Source organism: Diuraphis noxia, unplaced genomic scaffold, assembly GCF_037042655.1.
Source record: "Diuraphis noxia isolate RWA-SAM2 unplaced genomic scaffold, SU_Dnox_SAM2 contig0001, whole genome shotgun sequence".
Classification (NCBI taxonomy): domain Eukaryota; kingdom Metazoa; phylum Arthropoda; class Insecta; order Hemiptera; family Aphididae; genus Diuraphis; species Diuraphis noxia.
The window spans coordinates 39,689,702-39,707,131 of NW_028301711.1; the positions used below are offsets into that span (position 1 = coordinate 39,689,702).

Here is a 17,430-nt window from a genome sequence, read left to right on the forward strand (position 1 = left end):
ATGAGCAGCTGAACAAGCTGCAGGATTACAAAGCACAACAGCACAAGCTGCAGCAGCTGAAAGAGCAGCAGCACAAACAGCAACAGCAGCAGAAGGACCGATATCAGCTCGAGCAGCAGCAACATAAGCAGCAGAAGCGACGACAGCATTCATACTCGAAGGTATCGACACGTCCAGTCCGTTACAACGAACGCAAGGAGTCAGGCATCGTCACAATCAGACCGGAAGACTGTTATAACGACCCGTCTGTTACTAAAGAATCCATCCGAATCGACCACTTGACCAGTGTTGATGTGATCGAGGAAGGCGTAGACGACAACAAGCAAGACGAGGATGCGGAACAGTCTCCCAAAGTGTGGGAGGTGAACATGGTTGACGATAATGTCATGTTAAATTCGGCGAAAAGCTTTGAGCAGCAACCGGAAGAGGCCGTCGTCACTATCAACACCGCCAATTACAACGACGTCGACCAGAGTTCTTAGAGACTTACTGCAGGAGGAGTCAACACGCTTCTCGGTGCACTTTCAGTTTCATGGTTACATATTTTTGTCTTTTTTTTTTTGTTACATTTGAGCTATCTACTACAAAATTATAATTATTAATTTTATTATTATTATTATATAACGTCTGTGTAATATGTATAATATGTGATATGTATAGTTGTCGATATACATTGCAGAGATGTAAAGGCGACGTGAGAAAAACATGTACGCACATAAATAAATACATATTGTTTTATATCGTTATGTTGTCCAAAACGTCCTTTATAATATACCTATAGTATTTATTACAGATGTTGTCAATATTTTGGGATTATGTGTCACAAACATTACGAATCAAGTTCCAATCAGAGTGAATATGAAAGCATTTCATACTTTGAAGTTTAAACTGTAGTTATGTTCTATGAATGATTTTTTGTCATTAATAGTATAAAAAAAAACAATGGTTAGAATTATAATAATATACATTACGAAAATTTTTTGTAGGTTAGGTTACTAGTCTTAAAATAATAAATAAAATTTTATATAACATATCTAGTTATTTATTTATTTGATAAATTGTTTTTTATTTCTAATAAGAATTAGAATAATCGTCATTTACATGCTTCAGTTTGACGAAACATAGACCTATACATGTCGCAATGGCACTTTAATCGGTTTGATCAAAGATCTAAAGCCGGTATTACACTGGATGGTCGACACGTTGATTCGTCATCTGCTACCGAATTCCGTTCAACTTTCGTACCGATTTGATTTATGGATCGACAAAACTCCAGATCAGCAAAAAGTCGGCAAACATCAAAGGAAGTGAATCGACAACCGCACGATAGTGATTTGTGCGTAGTGATTTATTATTGGTAAAAAAAATTTTTAACGTGGCTAGAATTTTTATCAGGGGGCATCCAAATGTGTTTATAAATTTTTGCCCCAAGTTGGTCCCCCCCTTGGATATGCCGTTAGTAATCAGAAAATTGTGTTCAGCTACAGTCTGAGCGGGATTTATAGAAAGGCTGTAGAATCTACAGTGTAGATGGTTCATTGATTTTTTGGAAAAATAGTGCCCTTTGAAATGTATCATTTTATTTTAAATTTTGAACGGAGAAATGAATGTATTAATTTTACAATGATGTGTGTTTTTATGTATATATACATATATATATTTTTTTTGTGTTCATAAGTTTTTTTTTTTATAATAATATATTGTGTATGCTATACTTTATGATGAATTATTAGTTAACACGCTATTTATTTATTATTTGTTCTTTATTGAATTACTAGCTGAACCCGTGCACTTCGTAGCACGTTATGTTACAGGCAAAGTAGGAAGTCGGATATTTTGCTCAAATATTACTATATTTTATAGTAAAATACATTTTAAATTGGCCGTTAAAAACTCAGTTTTATTTACTGTATCCGAAGTGAGGCGCTTGTTGAATTTTTGTTTTAAACTAACTAATAGAAAATCAGCTAATATCAATATTAATAGCTTATTTTTTCTGAATTTAGGGATACTAACACCTCAAAATCATAATTTGGCTAATGGGAGGTTTTTCATGTCAACGAAGATATCTCATGATAAATAGTTTTTAAATTAAACTAACAATTATTAATATATATTTTAATAAATCTATTGTATCGGCTATCAGTTAGAATTTATTAGCTTAGTCAGTCTGGTCAATTATACATTATTGAACACTATATTGTTTACAAAGAGTCCATATAATGTGTTGTATTTGTACCAAAAAATAATAATAAATAATAACTGCTACAGCAGGTTTCCAATGTTAATTTCGTATTTAAACAATTAATGTAATTACAAATTGTATACATCTAAGTAAAAAAGATAGAAGTCCGCGAAAAATAAATAACTAAAACGCAATACACTGCGAATTTTCTTTCTATTTATTTTTTTCATACATGAGCGTATAAATAACACGATTTCGATCATCGGTCAAGTGTACACAGGATTGGTCGACTCTATTTTGCAGGATTTGAGTTTGATACAATTCAGGTCACTGTAAAGTCTCTTTAGCACGTCGATGAAGGACGATTCGTTGGAGTTGCTGCTCTGTATGTCCTGCCGGTTTACTGCGTCTTCAGAAGGACAGCAGTTGGCGGTGCTCGGTCTCTCACCACCACAACCACTACTCACACCACCATCACAACCACTGCTCACACCACCATCACAACCACTGCTCACCCCACCATCACAACCACTGCTCACACCACCATCACAACCACTGCTCACACCACCATCACAACCACTGATCACACCACCACGCTGACGGGCCTCTTCACGCATGCGGCATAGCTGTCGCTCCAGGTCCGCGATCTTCTTCTTTTTGCACCGCAGGTCGTCGATTAGCGTGCTTCGTTCCCGCTCCAATCGTTCGCACTTTTCATCCTTGGCCCGATTGAGCGATTCTGCTATCTGGTGAAGTTCCTCCACTTGGCACTCTTTGGCCCGCAACTGACACTTGAGCGATTCGATTTTAGTGACCACCAAACCGTTGTTGCGGCGTACTTCAGCCATCTCGTCTTTGGCCCGGCTCAGCTTTTCGGACTCCGCACAGTTCTCTTCCTTTATGGCACTCGCGGCTGCCTCCGCTTCGTACTTCTCGAGGACCATCGTCTCCCGCAACTCAGCTATCGCTGCCTCCTGCTTATTCACGTTTTCCCTCAGCTCGGCTACTGTCCGGATGGACGTATCCAGCTCGGCTTTGATGGCTCCTAGATCTCGTGCCTTGTCCTCCAGTTTTTCCGCTAGCTCAGCCTGCTCCCGCTTCAGACACTCTACAGTTTTCTTCAGCCGACACTTGACGCCTGCAACATCGGCCGCCGACCGTTCCAGTGCACATTTGGCAGCACTGCATGCCGCACACAGGCGTTTGCACTCGGCCTCACTTGCTGTCAACGATTTCTGGAGATTTTCGGATTCTTCTTTTTTCGTCTTGAGCGTTTTCTTCAGGCTGTTGATGTGACACTTCATTTCCTCCACACGAGTCTGGAACGAAACGCGTGGCAAAGTGGTGTAACGTTATTGCACTTAACTATTATTACACCGCTGTTGGGTCGGGTTAACTGATTCTTTTATTCTGTTTCCGAAAACGTGCAGATCATGAGATAAAGTGAAATAGATTTATACTTAAAGTATATTGAGTTAAGAGTTGAGAAGTATAAGATTTTGAAGCTCTTTATTTTTATTTTTTTTGCTTTAGGGATGACGTTCTTTAATGTAATAAATCACTTAAGATAGACTTAAAGATTATCTGAACTTCCCAAATATTGCTTATTGAAACATTTATGTTACCCCCATCGAATTGTCCTACAGCAGATCTGAAAGGTAAACGATAATCAAAAAAGTATACATTTATATTTTTAAACAAAGGCCAAGTCTCTGTCGAATAATGCGTCGTTGTATTTTGTCGTAGCATTAGTTTTAATTGCATATTATACACTGCTCGTTACAAACATAACGTCGTATCACATATTAGGTATATTTTTAATTCTGATTGCGTTTCAAAAATAAAGTCCTATTATAAAACTAAAACATAGTTTGCTTTCACTTCACACTGATAATATTATTTTGACCTTAGGTTTATTTTTTAAATATTCCACATTTCATTACATTTCAATCAATGTTTTATATAAAATACATATTAATTAACTTTATATTCTCATAATTATTTGGATTAATATATTAATTTAATTGATTAATAATAGTTTAATAAAAGGATTTATACTTCTAAATATTATATAAAAATAGAAAAATGTTATGCACTATTTCTGAAATCCTAATTTGTTTATTCGTTAAACTGAATTTGGGTTTCGAGCTTTGCGTACCTACTAATAGGCATACTATATTTTCAAGTAAAACTACAATTCATCAATACTGTTGTTGCATACCGATAATATGACGATCCCCGTTACTTGTCAATAGATATATCTATGTATTCAGTAATTATTATTTGCATTTTCCAAAGTATTATAATATTCACAACCAACATTAATATGTTAGTACATTGTCATGTGTATTATTATACAGAATAATATATACTAATAAAAGAACTAATAATTATTGATTAAGCTTACTTTAGTACTGCAAAATTCATTTTGAATATTCACTTTACATAATTCCAATTTCTCAATTTCGGCGGTTAGTGCTTGTTCTTTCCGGTTTAGTGTGTTTAGCTTCTCAGCTATACAGTCATTGGCGGTTTGAAGTCTAGTATTTTCTGATCGCAACATGCATTCTTGAACTTCAGCTTCTTTTATCTTTTGTTTTTGTTTGTTGATAATATTGAACACATCATTGTTCGATTGTTTCACTTTATAATCAACATCTTCTATCCACTGTTGTAAATTATGCAATCGGCATTTTAAATCATCTTTCTTCGAAATATCTTTGTCATATGTGACCAAATTGTCCTTAAGTAAACTTATTTGACTATTGAGATTAGCCAACTTGTCTTTCAAATCTAGTGTTGTTTTATCTCGTGACATCTAAAAATATTAAACACAATTATGTTTTCTCAAAAAGTTATTTAAACAAATTTACTTACATTTATTTAATTTTTTAGAAATTTTGTTAAATTGTTTTTTTTTTTTTGTTTATAGTAAGTTGTATTTATAAAACTAATTTTTAGTGTTGTTTATTTTAACTACATAATGTTCCAGCCAGTATATCTTTTATCATATAATAAGTAATACCTATTAAAACAACTGATGAATTCGGTCTGCCATATAGTAGGTGTCGAGTGTACCTATGTCTTACCTACTTCGTCTTTAAGTATTTAATGTAATGAATGTGATACATTTGAATTCAACGACTACTTCTACTACTCTGTTCATTCAGACTATTAATACTAAATATATATACTTAACGTAGTATATCATATGTGAACGGGGTTGTATATAATCATACATAATTACATTAGTGTAGGCGTAAAATGTTAATATAATATAGGCCTTTAAATATGGGGACTATGAGGAGGCTAAGTTGCATTTCATCTAAAATGTCTTTATGCATTATAATGCTTTTTTTATTCATTTTGAACACTTTAAAATTGAAATTCCTATTTTTTGTGCATATGTTAGGGTTAGGTCTCCCACTCATCAGTTCAAAAATTATGTCACCACTGATACCTGATTCTCATCGCCCATTACCTATTATATTAGGTACCTAGGTATATAAGCTTTATCATCAAAAAGGTTAACGAATAACTGTATAATATATTGTTGTTCTTATTGGTCAAGATATTACGAATAAATAGGTATACTCGCATAGTATATAGATACTTATTAATTATGATTTGGAAAAAATTACGAATTCTGTTTGATTTTATGAATAGGTGCATATTTTTCTTGGACGACCAGTCGAATTGTGTTATTTAAAATAATATTAACAATCAATATGTGTTAAATAATATTAGATAGGTACCAAGATAAACACTTAAAATTATGTTATACATTCATTTTATAATAAATTGGAATATACTTGTTAGTTGTTTTATGTTGTTAGCTTATATATGTAACCTGAAATGTTAACAATTTAGGAGATGACGAAAATTCCTAGGGAATGACTACCATTCCTAGGAAATTTTATCACGCATCGGTTACATACACGAAAGCATTGACGATTATGATGTTTGAATTGATTAGAATGATAACTAAGTAACATGCTAATAACCATTATATTGCAACTACTGTTCGTATTATATTGTCAATGTTCTAAAAATATCAGGTAGGTAAATGAATGGTATCGATAAAATGGTTGATTGGAAAGTGATGTCATGGCTATCGCATGGGTATTACACAATAATATGTTTATAGTAAGTACATATGTATATGTGTATTATAATTTAATGTGTAATCCTACTGGCTGAATCCGAGTTGGGTGCCAGATTTAAAATTACTACACTAGTTGGGTCCCGAATTATTTTAGGTATTACACTAGTTCGATCCCTAATTTTTATAGTTACTACACTAGTTGGGTTCTGAATGATTTTAGCTACAACATTAGTTCTTGAATATTTTTTGATAAGTACTACACTATACTAACATTTTCCTTCCCATTTTAACAGACTTAGGACTGTCTATAATCTATTTAGACCACAGGCATGGTTGAAAATGTTTTTTACAGTTTTTTTTTTTTGTTTTGTTTCTTTTCCATTAAAATATAAGTTATTAGAATTTTATAAAAAATAAATCACTTTTGTGTTGGTAAAAATATTAAAAATGTTAAGAACCAAGTATAAAAATGCATATTTTATAATATAAATATGGCCATAATGCCATATAGGTTTTTAACATTTTTAATATTTTTAGCAACACAAAAGTGATTATTTTTTATAAAATTCTAATAACTTATATTTTAATGGAAAAGAAACAAAACTAAAAAAACAAATACTGTAAAAACATTTTCAACCATACCTGTGGTTTAAATAGATTATAGACCCAACTAGCATAGTGCCTACAAAAATCCGGGACCCAACTAGTGTAGTACCTACGATTAGTCCCTAGTACTCGGGACCCAACTCGGATGCGCCGATCCTACCAGTAAAAATGTAAAAATGCCTAAATCACTCAAAATAAAGTAATAAAAAAAGATTTTCGAGAACACTTGATTTTTAATAATTATTTATTACGGTAATAGCTGGGTAATTAATAATTATGTTTGATAAAAGTAATATTTAATTATGCTGATTAAGGTAAAATATCTAAAAAAAAATGTATGACATATTTGCCTGATATCGTTAGGAATTGTCAACATTTCCAGTAACATATATATTGACACAAAATTTACAATATTTTCATGATAGATGTTTAGCGTTTCTCAAAAAGTCGTGGGTAAACGAGAACGAACACACTGCAATTAAATGCGGTGCACTTTATTGACATAAATAATATTAAATTATTACACTTTTATAATATGGCGTATAACACATAATATACCTGTGCAGTGTGTGTGTATAATGTAGGTGTATTATATTGTTGTTATATAAAGGACGATCGGTCGTGTATAATAAGACTTCTTGCGAGCCCCCAAGAAAAAACGGTGGCGTGTGCGTGTGCGACGACGACGTAGGCCGTAGGGTTTCTCTGGCTTGTGTGGATTAATTCCAAAACACCGTCCGTATACGATATGCCTATATTATATACCTCTAATAATATACATTATACAGGCACCAGTGGAATCTGTTACAATAAGGGTCCGTGGCGGCCGATCCTTTTCTCAAAGTCTTTATATGACATGCGGGAAAAAATAATAATATAACAATAATAGCATAATAGTTTCGTCCCCGCGCGTAAGTCTTTCTCTTGCGCGCACGCACACGCATATTATACAGGTCGCAATATCCCTTTTTTCCCTTTATATGTTCCACGGCGCGATTCCCAGTCACCTACCGGTCTTTGTTCGGTTTCCCTTTGTCATGGTAATCGCGCCCGGGTTACTCGCGCGACGACCTCGACGTGGTCGTAGACTCGTAGTCGTCGCAACCGCCACCGCCACCGCCGACGACGATCCGGTATAAACATCATCGCGTATATTATTATTTTATATTATCATCATCTTCTCCGCCGGCAATTTTGGATTCCACAACGGATAACACGCGGCAAACTCTTTTTTTTACCCGCTCACTCTCTCTCTCTCTCAATTTTTTTTATATATTTCTTCTATCTGCGTTACACCACCGAACTCCCGTCCATTGTTGACCGTGTGAAAGGGATGTGTTGTACCTGCGGCGTTGGTGGCACTCCCCGCATCCCCCAAGTGTCAATTGTACCGATGATGATAATAATAATAATAATAATAGTAATAAAAATAATACCATCTGTGGTCGGCCAGCACCTTTTCTTCCACACGACAACGGCGTATATACAATCGCCGGCTGCCATTGTCGCGATGAGAACCTTTGTTGCCACGGCGCGGACACAGCTCTTCCGAGACGCCGCCGCTACCACCAGTATAAGTAGGTATATGGTTATCGTACACTGCACAACAATACAAAACTATCCATATGTCCAACAGTATGTGTCTAATACGAGATATTATATAATATATCTTTTAACTAGAGCACGGGATTGTATAGCGTTGAGGTATATCGGACTTAAGCCCCCTTCCAACAAAAATAAAAAGGATTGGTCTCTAACAGTTTGGTAATTTTATTGTTTATTATTATATAAAGTGCTTTCACCTAAAATCGTTTTTTATGATTTTTGAATAACCTTCGAGTAAAATACTAAAATATACCTCTTACAAAAATTATAGAGGATAACATTTTTGAGGTTATGACATATCGATTTTATGTATTCTTTGAGTAAGATTCGACAACCAAAAAAATAAAATAAATTTTATGAAATAAAATGATTTTTAAATTGTTTTAAGACAATATTTAGAAAGATCGATACTTCATTCCCTCTACTATTACTTATCGATTTTATAATATATGATTTTACTTTAAGATTATTCACAAACATAAAAAAAAATGACTCTGTGTAAATACGTTTTGTAAACGTTGTGCGTGAAGCAGAGAGAAAAATAAACAGTTAGATGACATCTTCTTCATCCAGGTAATATCGCTAAGAATTTTCAAAAAACAAAAAATGTAATTCAAATTGTTTTTAATGAGTTATACCGTATAATTCATTACCATCTCGAATATTAATAGTAATTTATTATTAATCGATCGCAGTATTATAGTTTACTATAAAAAATGTTCAACTCCCATGTGGCCATGTACAACAAAAGTTCCAAAAAGCGAAAGAAAAATTCACACAGAACCAAAAACCTGGTTTTAATTTTGAAAAAATAACCTACCTGAATTCCTTAATCTCTTTTCTAGATCATGTAGTAAATGGATTTTCGATTTGATGTACTATTTAGTTAATCAAGTAGGTACCAAATTAATTTTCTTTTCTTTTTCAAAATTCGCTTTTATTTTAGTGTTGCTAAAGAAAAATCAATTTTCTTAGAAACACAGACAATAAAGCGAACGAGTTCAATTATTTTTTTCAAAATTAAAATTTAACTTCTATAAATGTATCGTTTTTCTTCTGTTTATAGGTCTAAATTCACAGAAAAACGATAAACTTTCAATATCTTTAATTAGAAATATATAATTTAACTTGTCTTATTATTTTAACTCGTCACAATTTAATTTTTAATATATTTTGGACAATGCATATTTGTACATAATTAAAATCAGTTATTTTCTAAGCACCTACAATTTTTGTTAAAAATATATGTTAAAGATAAAATTTTATTTAGCTACCTACCTATAACGATTAGTTACTCAATTATACTCATATATGATATAACTTGACTAACACCATGAACATAAATAGTTTATACTTATAGCTGCTTACTTGAGATATTTTACTTGTATTCCATCCACAATCACTACAACACGAACAACTCGTAAAACATGTGGAATGAATATAACATGAAGCGTACCATCGTGTTAATTATTTTCAGACTCGATTGATCGGCCATCGACCGATACAATTTTATTCGGGCAATGGTCGATCCGGGCACGTCACGTCAATTATTCGGGTTGTATGGGCATTGAATTTGCCATTGTAAAGGGGATGTTTGGGGGATGTTAAGGGGTTCGAGTTAATTCAGGCGTGCGAACCTATCGTGGCTTATTTTATCGAGCGTATGTCATTCTACAGCCGTCTCGAAAACGTATTTGTATAAAAGCCTGCAAATTTACACACGCTAAAAAATCGATCTGCGACATATTTTAATGCTGTTATTATAATACACGACCGTAGATGCAAACACATACACATGTCTATACATATACCTTTTATATTTAACGTATAACAATTGGGTGTATAGGGATTGATATTATTTGATTTTAGACGCGGAGCAAGCGAGAAAGCAACACATTTATTAATACCATATATTGCAGGTTATACAATGACGTGTGTTCTTTTTCGGGTTTGCGACCTGGTAAAATAGCTCAAAGATATTCAAACACATTTATTGATTGAAAATTCAATACATACATTTATAACCTCGAAGCGGTTATTTTTCGAAAAAAAAACGTTAACATATTGTAAAAAATCTCCATTTACAGACATATAATGAATTAACACAAACACAAAAAAAAAAAAACGAGCTATGCGATACTTTTAAAATAATTATATAATATATGACTTATAGATATGCGATAAATTTACAACCAAATTATTTTTGCTTTCAATTATAAAAATGTACTTTTCTCATTTTTTTACATAAATTATTATAAGAATTTCTTTGTCCCAAATATTAGGTATATAAATAAAAAACGAAAATAAAATGCACTATGACGCTTATAACGTTATTCATTATAAATTTATTTCAAACATCTTTTAGATGGATGTATTTATATTTTATAATTAAACATTTAAAGATTTCGTAAAATCTATTCAAAGAATTTACCTACCTGTTCGAATTCACATATATTTTATTGTACAGAAATTTCATACTTCAATAATCTCAAAAAATTGGTCCGTACTATTTCGAGAAAAATTTTTTTTCCATTTTTGTAGTTTTTGATAATCCCTCTGTATCAACCTAAATATTATAATCATTTACAATGTAAAATGTTGCAATATTTCTTATTATTAATGGTATAGTAGGTATATAAATCGAATTACTACAAATATAAAATATTTCTACAGTAAACATCTCCTAACGTACACCTTGTAGTAGTGAACTTTTTATCGGGAATTATCAGCAAACTTTCAATTATCTGAACTCTTTAAATAACGGACATGTCCGAATAACGAACTAAATTTCATTGAATGGTATTAAGAAGTTTCACTTATTTATCATTTGACATCAGGATTGTGTTTTAAAAAATATTTCGATGAATTTTAACGAGTATTCGGGAACAACGACCAATAGACCACACGAAGGTCTTTGCTTCATTTGCTGCAGTCAATATATAACGATACTCTTTGTCAGTTTGCACTATACTAACATTTTCCTTCCCATTTTAACAGACTTAGGACTGTCTATAATCTATTTAGACAACAGGTATGGTTGAAAATGTTTTTTACAGTTTTTTTTTGTTTCTTTTTCATTAAATTATAAGTTATTAGAATTTTATAAAAAATAATCACTTTTGTGTTGCTAAAAATATTAAAAATGTTAAAAACCTATATGGCATTATGGCTATATTTATAATATAAAATATGCATTTTTATACTTGGTTCTTAACATTTTTAATATTTTTACCAACACAAAAGTGATTTATTTTTTATAAAATTCTAATAACTTATATTTTAATGGAAAAGAAACAAAACAAAAAAAAAAACTGTAAAAAACATTTTCAACCATGCCTGTGGTCTAAATAGATTATAGACAGTCCTAAGTCTGTTAAAATGGGAAGGAAATGTTAGTATAGTGTAGTACTTATCAAAAATATTCAAGAACTAATGTTGTAGCTAAAATAGTTCAGGTCCCAACTAGTGTAGTGACTATAAAAATCAGGGATCGAACTAGTGTAGTACCTATAAAAATCCGGGACCCAACTAGTATAGTGCCTAAAATAATTCGGGACCCAACTAGTGTAGCAATTTTAAATTTGGAACCCAACTCGGATGCAGCCAACAAATTGAAGGGGTGAGGCTCTTTTTTACCCCTCACTTATATATACACACCCCTGCACAGTAATAATTTTTAGCCAGTTTCGAAATTATTCAGTATACGTCTACATCGACATAAAATATAATAATATTATACGGTACACATTTTGGATTAATTTTTAATTAGTCCAGAGCTTAGAAATATATATATTAATATAAACCATTAAAAATAAATTCGAACAATGTAAATTATAACTTATAATTTAACTAATTTAAGTTATAGACGTCGCACATTTCATATTAATTGTTGTACTAATGCACCGCAACAATGTAAAGTATTTTTTGTTGCGTAATAGGTGCGTGGCAATTTTTTAATTCGACATGTATTTCGTAAAAAATCACAGTAGATTATGTTTTTAACTTTTCCGTTGTGCATGTCATTTACATTCGAATGGCTGAAACCACTTATCTATAAACACAATAATAATAATAATAATGGTGTCACTGTGAATATACTATATGGATCTATGCCCGTGATTTTTGATACTGAATTGCCGTTAGGGTGAAAGTAAATTGACCCCTCCTTTAGTGCTTTTGTTCGTTCAATAAGAGAAAAATTACCATGTCAAAACATTACATTTGGGGCGCAAAAGTATGTTGACCACAGACGGATTTGTGGACGCATGCGTGGCCTTTTTTTAATACTTGAACACGGAAACAATTAAACGATCACAATGAAAATATTTTTTTCATCTGTGAACAATAACGTCTATACATAATAGCAGATTAAAAGATCCCTAGTTTGTTGGGACTGTCGGGAGTTTCATTTTTTTATTCTATTTTACCATTTAAATGTCATGTGTATTATATTATTATGTAGATAAAGGTAACACACATAATATATCCAGGCATCTCCGCCCATACTCAATAACAATCATCAGCCAAATACCAACAATGGTATTATATCAGCAAGTCTAACAATTCAGGGATTTTCATGCAGTAAATAAAAATAGAATGCTCAATATTAAAATATTGATTCACGAAAAATGTATGTCATCATAACTATATCTGTGGTATCAACTTGTGGTTTGTTGTCTCGTCTCGAGGGAACCGCAATGTTAAAGACATTTTCTCATATTTATAGATTTTATTTTAAACATCAAATAGAAAAATCCGAAAATTTAAATTTATATTACCTTGACTTCCTTTTGTTATTACATAGGAATGGTGCTAATGATTAATAACTTTAATTATTTGTGAACAATATTTACTGTAAATATTGTGTATTTTATATCTAAAGCCCGGTATAGTAATTAATCAACATATTATAAAGAAATAAGTAATGATCCGTGGTGGAAGAAATTATGTAAGAGTTCCTTGAGTTGAGTTGGGAACCACTGAGTTTGAAAGTTTGAAAGTTTCTCTCGATTCTCATTTTAAAGATTCTAAAAGTTATCTTCGATTGACTACACAGTTTTTCTCTGGACACTGGATTATTTTCATTTTTACCTCGATTTAATTTGGTCCAGAAATATAATACTGGCAAGGAGAAAATCAGACAATGAAACGGAACAGCTCATACAAGATCACGCAGCACATGCAGTGTTTTTTGTTTATTTCGAGAGTTTAAATTATACTATAATATGTTTAATTCTTAGAATAATGGTATTGGGACTGAGTTTCACATTTCATTGCTAAGGTAGGTATACTAGAACTGAACAGAACATTAGGTTTGGGTATTTGTTTCAATTTGCATGTTAACACATTTTGGACCATACAAAACTTTCAACGGTCGGGTACAGGAACTCAACTATTTGTACCTATACACACTGCAGTTGATGTTGAACATCGAACATTTGATAGGAACTGCAGCTGGTAATGAACTTTCTGTATATGCACGTCAAATGCTAATAAATGCTAATCGAGATTAAACGGTTTTTTGCAGCATCTTGTACCTCGGCACTAAAAATTGTTTTAGCTAAAATATAGAATCTGTTCCTATTTTAAAATTGTTCTTTTTTTGGCTATCGTGAAAATTAAAATCATAATGTATTCGTGCGGTTTACGCCGTGTAATGCACATTGGTCACTCGCTTAACATAATACATCTTTGCTATACAGGAAGATAATTAAACTAAACACGTTCTACGTTCTACTGCATAGGGTGCCGGGTAGGACGCAACACGAAAGAATATGTCTGTATATACCTATACAGAACACATGCATTATTATCATTAAGCAACCGCCACCGCCACGGTGCCATTAATAACGAAGGTTTTTTTTTTTATTATTATTTATTATTTATTTCCCCGCAACCACCGGTGAGCGGGTCCGCGTCGGACGTCTCGGAATAATACAATAATGATTATAATAATAACGCCTAATAATAATAGTAATAATAATAGTTGATATTATCGTCCAGTCACTGTGCGATGTGTTTTCCGCAACGGACGCGCGTGTGCACAGCCACGTTGGAAGTGTTTTAATACACCTACCTCTATACCTATATACGTATTATAATATAATAATCGAACGGTATACGATTTCGTATATAATACACTGTGCGTGTGTATGTGTGTGTGCGTGTGTGCGTTACGAAAAGGGAAAATCATAATGCCCATTGTCGGCGGCCAACAGAAACACTACTGCTGCACCTGGGACGTTCACACGCCGTTTAAGATCTCTCGTGCACGCGCATGTGTGTGTGTGTGTGTGTGTGTGTGTGTGTGTGTGTGTGTGTGTGTGTGTGTGTGTGTGTGTGTGTGTGTGTGTGTGTGTGTGTGTGTGTGTGTGTGTGTGTGTGTGTGTGTGAGCGCGCGCGCGCGTTAAAGTACAGGTCTCGCCGCGGGTCGAATCGCCTGCCACTGCGGCGGCGGACACCGGTTGTTCGTGATTCGGCTACTCTATTCAAATTCGATTCCCTCACTATCGCGTACAAAGAACTACTCCCACACCCCGCACATCAAACCACTCGACGATGACTGTGTCTATAATATCATCGTAATATTTGTGTGTGCTTCTATAAAATGTATATGTATACATTAAGACGTATTGCGAGGTGACAAGCAAATATAGATGGTTTTTGCAGAGACTAGATTTGAATTTATGTACTTTACGAAATTATACACAGCACAATGGTTTATAAGTAGGTATATTAGGATATCCTGTAAGAACAAATTGATTTGTATTTAAAACTTTATTTTATTTTCAATTTAAATATTTTAGGTTTGAGAATGTGGTTAAATATGTTGTTTTAATAAAAATATGTGTTTATCTATAGATTAACAACCCGAGAGGGCTACGTTCCTCTTACCCACCAAGCCGCATTATAGGGCTTGTCGGTTTTCGACCAAAACCATACCCTTCCCTTTTCAGCCAATTTACTTTTCGACCAAATTTAAAATAGTTCGATTTCTTTTTCGACTAAAACAAAAATTAGTGAATGACAAAGCGAAAAACATAATTATATTTTCATGTACCTCGAACATTTTATTCCAAGAAATTAAGACATTACACATGGATTGGACATTTAAATATTCGTTTCGTTTTTTTACACAAATGTCCACTATCCACGGTGGAAACTATATTCCATTAATTGGTTGTTTACATCCAAACAAGACTACAGAAATTTACATTCATATACATCATTCATACTCGCTTGATATTACAGAAATGTACATCTTTAGGGGTAACATTAATACATTATTGCCAATGTATCATGTATGTAACAACCAATTTTTAAAAAGCTATAACTAACGCAGTCTATGAAATTTGGCCACAAACTCAAATTATTAATTGATGAGGTACAAACTAAAATTTATTTAAAACTGAGAGTTGTTCACTTGCCAAACGTTACTCAAAATCGATCAATCTGAGTGAGAAAATTCAAAAATTCAAAATATATAACAGATTATCAAAACAGACAAATTAACAGGTATCATTTATTAAAATAGCTAAACGTTATTATTAATTTAAAATAAATATATCACTAAAATATTATAAACACTTTTTAGTTTTTAAGTATGATTTTGTTAAATTAATTTCAAACAATTATTTCAAATGCAATAAACCAACGCTAATAACAATCAGACAATGACAGAACACAATTAGGTAGGTACATTGTAATTTATAAATCAATTTAATCCATATAAGAAGGTTTGTAACATATTAACATAAAAACAATGTTAATATATAGGTATTTTTAAATTTTCTATATTTCATTTTATTACATTTTATACAACATATTCTATAACTATAACAAAAAGTATAAAATATTAATTGTTATTACTAATATTCACTCATTATCTTAGTTTATATTTTTATATAGATTATAATTATACACATATTATTGACAAAAATTGTATATATTTTTTTATTTTTTATATAATATTATTATACATAATGTAAAATATTAACACAAAAAATAATGTTAATATATAGATATTCTTATATTTTAAATAATTTTCTAAATTTTGATTTTAATTTTTTAAAGAAATTTTTGTTTTGATCGAAAACGGCCCCATGTCTGCATTATAACTGTGCTAACTTCATAAATAATAATTATACTCAAAATGTATTTCCGAAATTATATAGACATTACCTGTAACCAGAGAAGTTAAATATGTTTAGTAGTAGTTGGTATACCTTCTTTAATAGTTTGAATTTAAATTCAAAGGCAAATTATATTATTATAAATATAATATTAAGTAGATGTAGTATTTAAAATTTAGTATTATAGTAGTAATTTAATTTTACTATTTTAAGTTAGAACATAGTCAATATAATTGTTCATAATTGAATTCCGAGTAAAAAAAAACCCTAATTTCTGATATTTATACTTTAAACTCATCAATAACTTTTACAATATCAATAGGTATAATACAAATTTGAAATTAAACTTCGTCGATTTATGTCAATAAAGTATGCGATATTATTCGGCTAGATTGGCTATAGTTGTTATAATTATAGTAAGTATACTCACAAGTTATAATAACTTACCTAATACCTACAGTTATATTGTACATAATAATAATGTCACTAAAATATAATTTATAAACCGCCATGGTCGATTAAATCAAGTAAAATAAGGGTGAGATGTGAAAACCAGTTACTATTATATGACGTGAGTTAGTCGTACTAATTTTTTATGCTGGATGTTAAATTTAGTATACCTAGCATTAATGTAAACAATTTTGAAGTATTTCCTAAGTTCATAGTGTAGGTGCTAAATTATAACGTGTTAATATTTTTTTTCTCTATATTCGTGACCTTAAGGTCTTTGACGATGCGTATCACAAGTGGGTATAGTAGGGAGATCATGTGATCTATTTATTTATGTATATATCACT

General features: G+C 31.9%; 2 protein-coding genes across 2 annotated transcripts in view; one reads left to right on the forward strand and one right to left on the reverse strand.

Moving 5' to 3' along the window:
- LOC149060671 (uncharacterized) overlaps window positions 1–482 on the forward strand; it is a 37,756-nt gene extending 37,274 nt beyond the window's left edge. Inside the window, exon 6 of the mRNA XM_089230141.1 lies at window positions 127–482. Coding sequence (XP_089086267.1) covers window positions 127–482 — 356 coding nt within the window. The remainder of the gene's footprint in view (window positions 1–126) is intronic.
- Window positions 483–2,382: 1,900 nt separating this feature from the next.
- LOC107173660 (uncharacterized) lies at window positions 2,383–5,003 on the reverse strand. Its single transcript, XM_015524278.2, has 3 exons — window positions 4,593–5,003; window positions 2,725–3,504; window positions 2,383–2,628 (listed from the first exon to the last, which is right to left on the reverse strand). Exons 1-3 carry the CDS (start codon window positions 5,001–5,003, stop codon window positions 2,452–2,454), a joined length of 1,368 nt encoding a protein of 455 aa, XP_015379764.2. The 3' UTR covers window positions 2,383–2,451.
- Between the last annotated feature and the right edge of the window lie 12,427 nt (window positions 5,004–17,430).